The sequence below is a fragment of the Protomyctophum parallelum genome, assembly GCF_964188405.1.
Source record: "Protomyctophum parallelum genome assembly, chromosome: 9".
NCBI lineage: Eukaryota > Metazoa > Chordata > Actinopteri > Myctophiformes > Myctophidae > Protomyctophum > Protomyctophum parallelum.
The window spans coordinates 19,115,503-19,123,625 of record NC_139706.1 but is presented as its reverse complement, the minus strand read 5'-3'; the positions used below and the strand labels follow the sequence as shown (position 1 = coordinate 19,123,625).

Genomic DNA, 8,123 nt, shown 5'->3' with positions numbered 1-8,123 from the left:
TCAGATGCTTACAAGCTTTTAAAAAGAAGCCCCATTATGACAGAGTCACTTATGGAGAGATGATTGAGTGGCTCCACGAACTGAACTTTTCCCTCCCCCCCCCCCCCCCCCCCCCTCTCCTCTCCAGGTCCTCTCTCTGTCGACTTGATTCACTTTAGAAAATGAATAGCATGTGGTGCCTTCCCCAAGTCTTGGGTTTCTCCTTTGTTGTGGGCAGTCACTCATACTTTTAATTGAAGCTTTTCTCCCTCTCTCTCTCTCTCCCTCCATCGTTCTCTCTCTCTCTCTCTCTCTCTCTCTCTCTCTCTCTCTCTCTCTCTCTCTCTCTCTCTCTCTCTCTCTCTCTCTCTCTCTCTCTCTCTCTCTCTCTCTCATCCCCCCCCCTCGTGCTCCATCCAGGCCCTTAGTGATTTCAGAGAGTATGCGTTTCAAAGGTCCACATCATTAGCATTGGAAATCGTGATCCTCACAATAACTGCCTTCCGCTCAAATTCAGGCTAGTTAAAGCTATATCGTTTGCCTAACAGCATATGCCTTGGGACGTGGGGAATGACAGTTCATTTGTCAATTTTCGCTTTGGTGCGCGCGCGCGTGCGTGTGTGTGTGTGTGTGTGTGTGTGTGTGTGTGTGCGAGCGCGTGTGCGTGTTTGTGTGTGTGCGCGAGCGAGCACGTGCTTTGGTGGGGTAATCAGGCCCTCTGAGAACTCCATAGAACACTGACTTGAGACATGATTTCTTTTTTGGAAACAAAGCCTCTTTTCTTTCCTCTTGCGAGGGCACACAGTACTGTACCGTGTCTCCTTGAATTTCCACCCTTTCCGAGCTTTAACATCCATGCGCTATCCCGCCATGCTTTAACATCCATGCGCTATCCCGCCATGCTTTTATTTTTTTTCCAGCAAAGGGGGGGTGGGACGGGGGGACGGGGGGGACGGACGGAAGGCCCTGACCACATCGTCCAATTACATTACCTCACACCGTGCTCTGGCCGGTTAAATATAGCTCGCATGGTGTGAAACCCAAGCACCTTCTGATCTCGACGCCTTCCTCTTGGAGAGGCTGTGTGTGTTTAGGAGGGCTCCTCCGGACAGAACAATAAATACAACTCTGATGTTTAGGAAACGGAGTTGGGTTCGCGTCGGAACATTCTGGATGCTCCAAACCTCCATTGTTTACGGTGAGTCCCTGTGGTTGTCATTAGCGCGGTCTGTTCTGTTGCAAAGCCCGAAGGCCGCTCGTTGTGTAAGGGCTTTTGTAAAATAATAAATGTGACGTTGAAGGATGTGTCCTCCACATGACTGTCCAAAGCTGGCTCCCTCTCTCTCTCTCTCCCTCTCTCTCTCTCTCTCTCTCTCTCTCCTCTCTCTCTCTCTCTCTCTCTCTCTCTCCTTTTCCTCTTTATCTCTCTCCTCTTCCCTCTCTCTTTCATTCCCTCCTTTTCTTTCTTCTATCTCTATGGTCACAGACTCCTTCACTGACATATATTAACCATATGGCCCACAGCGGCCTGCCCTCCAGTTTCCCCTGTGCGTCGCCCTCCCCCCCCCCCCCCCCCCCCCCCAGCTCTTGTCGCTGCCGGCCGTCTCAAGTGGACCTCTACCGTATTTGTTTACTGTGCAGGCCCTGAAAATAAATGGAGGCTGCCACAGGACTTCCATCCCCCCACATGGCGCCTCACGTTAGTCCCGGACATTGTAATGCGAAGAGACTTTGATGGTGACGTCGCAGATTGAATTATTGCCCTTGAGGAAAAGCTATTAGCTCAGTCAAGAGTCCTCATTTGTTAATTAAAAGTGGAAATGACATGCGAGTAGTCTTTTCAGTGAATTAAAATTACAGAGGAAAATGGACGCCGCCCGCCTCTCTCCCTTGGTAAAAAGGCGATACTATGGGAAATCTGGTGCAGGAAGAAAAGGCTGGGAAAAAAAAAAACGCTATTTGCTTCTGTTTAGTGACATCCATCTCCCCCCACTTCTCCTATCCCAACTCTGTATATTTGTGTTTCATAATTTATTGATATTGGGTTACATTTTTCGCGAGTCACTACCATTTGCCAACCCTCCCCCCCACTCACCCCCTCGGTCCCACCGTGAATGGTTCCTGTCTTCCATAATATGGAGTCCAGAATTAGGCTCGTCTGCTGGAGCCGTGCCACTCTGTCGCAAGAGGGGCCGAAACCTCAACACTTTCAAGCCACTTGAAAGTGAGGCCGAGAGAGAGGAAAAGGATGGATGATTTAAAACGCAGATGAATAAACGTTGGCGGTTAGTTCGTTCTCTGCACTCCGAAGAGGAGACGAAGAGAACCAAGCTGTGATCCTGGTCCCGCTGGCACAGGCTGCTGTGCTGAGGCAACGTTACCCCGGCCTTTTTAAAAGACACGCAGAGGCACAGCTCATCAGCACCAGAGCCTAATATGCTCCCATCCCTGCATCATCACAGACTCAAAAGGATTGGTGTGTGTCTGTATTATAGCGTTTTGTGTGTGTGCGCCGCGCGCTAGTAGTTTCTTGGGTCAGTTTTCCGTCTTGGGTCCTGAAACAACCGTCTCCCCTGTTGCGGGCTGGGCCCGTTTGGAAGAGCTGTTTACACACCAATTTGTCATTGGTCCTTTCCTCCTCTCACTTCAAGAAAACATGTCACATTTAAACAGTGTTATTCCTAGATTTATTATTACAGCACCATCTGCAGTCCAAAGACAACATGCAGAATATAGCGAGGGGATAAAATATCTTCCGTTCCACCGCACACATCGACAGCCCCCCCCCCTCATCTCTGCCCTCCCTCCCACCCCCCACCCCCTAGCCCTGCCTCACCCTACCAAAACCAACGTCAAGTCGCTCTGGAATAGGATTTGTGTTTCCTGGGTTATTGAAACCGGTCAACCACAGGCGCTTTTGAGGGTTTAATTTTTTTTTTCCAAGCGACAGAGAGAGACAGAACACCAAGGCTTTACAGCGATTAAACACCTCGCAAGTTGAAGAGCCCCAGACTTTGTGGCACTCCCACACACACGGGTCAGAGTTGGAGGAATATCGCTCCGTCTCTTCTCCTCTCTCCCTGCTCCAGAGAGAAAGCCGCAGCGCCTCTCTGGGGCTAGGGAAGTGAGGTTATAACGGTGTCCTGTGACCGCCAGATACCTCATTTCCCCTCTCTCTTTCCCCCCTCCTCGCCCACCCATTTGCCACACTTATAGCCATTTTCATATTAATGGATTAAGAGTCTGGTGTTTAGTCTTCGTTCTCGGCCCTCATTGATATATCTGCCGAAGTTGAAAAGGAGGAGGAGGAGTGTAGCCTTATATATAAGCCCATGTATGTCCTCAGAAGCTGCATGGCTGACCTCTGGCCATATCCAGGCCCTGTTCGCGTATAGCAGCTCTATATCTCTCTCTCGCGGTGGCGCTGACAGACGAACAGATCCGCGGAGGAGCAGCACGGAGGAGGAGGAGGAGGGAGAGACAAGGACATCCTCCAGTGCTATAGCCAAGGCAATATCCTGACCGTCGCACTGCACAATCTCTCCTCCATCTCCTTCAACACGCACAGCTTACACTGGAGATATTTGGTTATTCAGCGTCTGCTCCCCCCCCCCACACACACACACACCACCGAATACTGTACATACACACCATTAAAGTTGTCCGCAGGCCTTCCTGTTGTCTCCCCTCTCCCCCCCGTCCCGTCCCCCCCTCGATCCTTCCTTCTTCACACGCCAGCGTGGGCTGAACAAAGACACCAGCGTCTCTCCTCTGCGTCGTCCAGGGAGTCATTTAGGAGCCGATGACAGTCTGGAGGGAAGTAGAGAGAGAGAGAGAGAGAGAGAGAGAGAGGAGAGAGAGAGAGAGAGAGAGTAGAGAGGCTGGCAGCGGGTCATTCAGCACCTATTAGTGTGACAGCCTTGGTTCAACTATGGGACACGCAGTCCTGTACAGTGGGTGGTGGGGGGATACTAGTGGCCTAAACATGTACTGTCCCGGATTAATTTGTACTTTGTCACTCAACCCTTTTGAAAAAAAAGTGTATTTTTCCACTTGAAAAGTATGTCAATTTTTTTATGCCAAGTTAAGTGACGACGTACAAAACCCTGCAGCCCGGAGTTCCTTTATTTATTTATGTATTTATTTCACTTGCACCAATTCGTGCTGTCTTTAAGTGCACCGCCCTCCTCCACACCCAAGTCTTTTTTTCTTCAAGTCTTTTCTCTTTCTTTCCCTCTTTTCTTTTCCTCCTCCTTCCACAACAGATGAGTGTACGTACATGTGAAGCCAGTGTGTGGTTTCCCCCTCCCTCCAGGGTCGGGGGGTTAAGCACCCCTCTGGGGAGCCGCCGAGACACCGCCGCACCGCCCAGGTCTCCTGACCCCGGGCCCACCTCCGCTCCCGATCTGGGGATCGGGACACGTTTTACTGTCCAGGTCGGTTATGAGGCCGGACAATAATACCAGACCCCTCGCTACTGTTCTCTGATCAGTTCCATATGGGGAAGGAACCCTATCGCAAGCCCCACGAGAAGCCCTTTCTGTGTCTACTTCCTCTCAAACGGTCCTGACATGCTGAATAATCCAATAACTCCCAATAAATTCTCAGCGGCGGCTGACTCCCAGTGAGCGAGACAGGCAGGCTTCAGAGTATAAGACTGGCCCCCATGCAGCCTCGCCTCGGAGTGAGACAGCCAGGCCTCGGGGTGAGACCGCCAGACATCAGAGTGAGACAGCCAGGCCTCGGGGTGAGACCGTCAGACATCAGAGTGAGACAGCCAGGCCTTGGGGTGAGACCGTCAGACATCAGAGTGAGACAGCCAGGCCTCAGGGTGAGACCGTCAGAGATCAGAGTGAGACAGCCAGGCCTCGGGGTGAGACCGTCAGACATCAGAGTGAGACAGCCAGGCCTCAGGGTGAGACCGTCAGACATCGGAGTGAGACCGCCAGGCCTCGGGGTGAGACCGTCAGAGATCAGAGTGAGACAGCCAGGCCTCGGGGTGAGACTGTCAGACATCAGAGTGAGAAAGCCAGGCCTCGGGGTGAGACTGTCAGACATCAGAGTGAGACAGCCAGGCCTCAGGGTGAGACTGTCAGACATCGGAGTGAGACAGCCAGGCCTCGGGGTGAGACTGTCAGACATCAGAGTGAGACAGGCAAAGATGTCAGGAGCGTCACAGAAGTGAGACCAGCAGAGTGAGATGGCCAGGCCACACAATAAGACGGCCAGGCGTCTGTGTGAGACAGCAAAGCCCCTGAGTGAGAGTGAGACGGCTGGCTGCACGTGCACACACACACACACACACACACACACACACACACACACACACACACACACACACACACACACACGCAGCTTTGATATTTATTTAGCCAGTACAGTAATGTCAGGCATCAGTGTGCCTGAGATGTGAAAAGACCTAATCAAGTCACTGAAGTGTATATGCAATGTAGGCCACAATGACATCACCTTTCACCACACTCTGACACGTTCCCTACTTCCCTCCCCACACTGTGTGGGACACACACACACCATACATTTTACACTGGAACATGAACTAGAATGATGGATGAATTCACGTGTGCAGGAACATTTTTGTACTGCATATATATAATGCTCAGACCATCGGACTGGTTTGGATTATCTCCTGAATAATTATCATGTAAATAGTCCTCTGTGTCCTCTCAGTTACAAAGAACATGCGTGAGCTGTTATTATTTTTATTTTGTTATTATTGTGTCTCTTCCCTCCTCACTCAGCTTCTTGCAAGAAATGCAACTTCTCTTTTGTTTATAGATGTCTTTATGATGTCTGTACAGTATATATATATATATATATAATATACCTTGAGAACCCCTGGCGTAGCGTGTTGGTCATGCGTCCATGTTGTTTTGTGTCTGTCTCCTCCTCTGAAGCAAAGCCAAGCCTCCGCCTCAGATCTCGCCCAGCAAGTCCAGCGGGGGGGAGTTCTGCGTGGCCGCCCTCTTCGCCTCCTCGCGCTCCTGGTTCATCACCAACCCCAACATGAAGAGAGAGAAAGGTGAGCCCCAGGTCTCTCTCTCTTAACCCATTCTGACCTGAGATCAGATTTTAAACATGTCTTATACATCCTGACAGTTTACCATTCTGACCTGAGATCAGATTCTAAAAAATGTCTGTTTGAAAATGACACTTTTCTGAAAAAGCTATGTTTCTATGTCAGTCGTTCTTCGATAAAAAAATAGCAGACCTACAAGCTCGAGCTATGAGCTTGTAGATCTGCTATTTTTCAATAGCTAAAGCATAGCATAATGCTAACCAATATCAGTGGTGCTCAATATTTCAAAAGGACCCCAAACATGATATGTAATTTGCCACTGACCCCCATCCGAAAATATGTAGTTCCAGGGACCCCCCCCCCCCCACAAACGAAGATATGAGTTAAAAACGTTCTGTGAATGCTGTGAAAGCATTATATTCAAAGATTTGCGCCACAATTTAACGATTAAAAAGAAAAAAAAAGCAGACCTACAAGCTCGTAGCGCGGCACTCTGTGCCACCCTATGACTATGAGCTTGTAGATCTGCTATTTTTTTCAACAGCTAAAGCATAACATAATGCTTTAAAACACCAAAAAGGGGTTCCCGCCCAAAATAGGTTAAACCCACAGCTCACCCCTCACCTATAGACACAACAAGCTAAGTCCGTTCAAAACGCTACAAGCCCCAAACAGTCAGTCACATTAAGTCATAATGACATGCTTAATGTCGGGGACACAACCTCCGTAAATATTTTACGGCCGTCAGGAGTGATCTTTTGACCTCAAAGTCGTTTTCTCTAGTTATGGTGCACGAGGTTTAGCCTGAGTCTCGTTTTAACCCATTTTGGGGCGGGAACCTTTTTTTTTTTTTTTTAAGCATTATGTTATGCTTTAGCTGTTTGAAAAATAGCAGATCTAAGTCTGATATTCTTTTTTTATTGTGAAAATGTGGCGCAAATCTTTGAATGTAATTACATTCTTTCAGAGTTAACGTTTTTAACTCAAATCTTTGCTTCAGGGGGGGGGAACTTCATTCTTTATGACCCAGTTTCCAACTTTAGTTCAGGCATCTGTTGGGGCACTCCCTAATGCAACAGGACCCCAGTTTTGTGACTGTGCAGTTCTAAAATGCAGCTGCACAGACAAACCTGACCAACAGAATGCGTTCTTGAGGAAGTAAGGCAATAATTTGGGTATAAAGTACAATATAAATTAATGTTGTAACAGTTCATTGTGAAAGATGTCATCTATATGTTGCTTAAAAAGTTCGTTTTTGGCATGAATTAATATGCTAAATTCTGTGGCTAAGCTAACAGGAGCTACATTGTGGCTATTAGCATCTTAAGCTATCCTGCTTTCAGTTAATGGCTAACAGTGAGCAAACGTGTTAACATGCTTATTTCCATTAGTTCATGAGGCTTTGAGCTAAGCTTTAATGGCAAAAGCACTATTTACCATAAGCATGTACTTTGTGCAGTGTTCATACTTGATAACTTGACAGTAATTTCATGTACTTTGTATGTGGTTCATAGTGTGCTAAATTAACTAGACATGTTTCCTATTCATTTACACACCAATTTAGTAGAGAACCAGCTGTACTCATTTGTCATTCATTTCCTAATAGTCCAATGTATTTTCTGTTACTGTATTGCAGATACCATTCATTCATTCACTGAGTCATTCATCCATTTCACCATCCATGTCTGTCAATCAACTAAACTCAACTTCATATAAAACCATAAATGCCAAAACTGTGTCAACCTTCTTCATGCTCTCTGACCGGAGCCCCGTGGTGGGCATAGCATCAACCCCCCTAAGTTTATACACGCCTCCATTAGGCTACTAATATTTTACACATGTGTATAATCGTCTGATTCCAGATCAGTCCAGGCAGTCCGTGGTGGACTCTCTGTACGTCCTCAGCTGCTACGGCACCTTGGTGGAGCACGTCCTGGAGCCTCGACCAATCAGCACGGCGCAGAAAATCAGCGACGACACCCCGCTGGAGCTCGTTACCTGTCCACGCGCCTGCTGGGCTCTAGTCAGGTACTAACGACCGCACCACCAAACACACTTTGAAGCACCCATTTTGGGCGGGAAGGGAACCCCTTTTGGTGTTTTTTTA

At 48.3% G+C, this 8,123-nt stretch overlaps 1 protein-coding gene across 2 annotated transcripts in view; it reads left to right on the top strand.

Annotated features, from left to right (window-relative positions):
• bcas3 (BCAS3 microtubule associated cell migration factor) overlaps window positions 1–8,123 on the top strand; it is a 361,222-nt gene that overhangs the window by 132,737 nt on the left and 220,362 nt on the right. For both annotated transcript variants that reach the window (XM_083772661.1, XM_083772660.1), the window contains 2 exons: window positions 5,895–6,019; window positions 7,879–8,044. In XM_083772661.1, coding sequence (XP_083628787.1) covers window positions 5,895–6,019; window positions 7,879–8,044 — 291 coding nt within the window. The remainder of the gene's footprint in view (window positions 1–5,894; window positions 6,020–7,878; window positions 8,045–8,123) is intronic.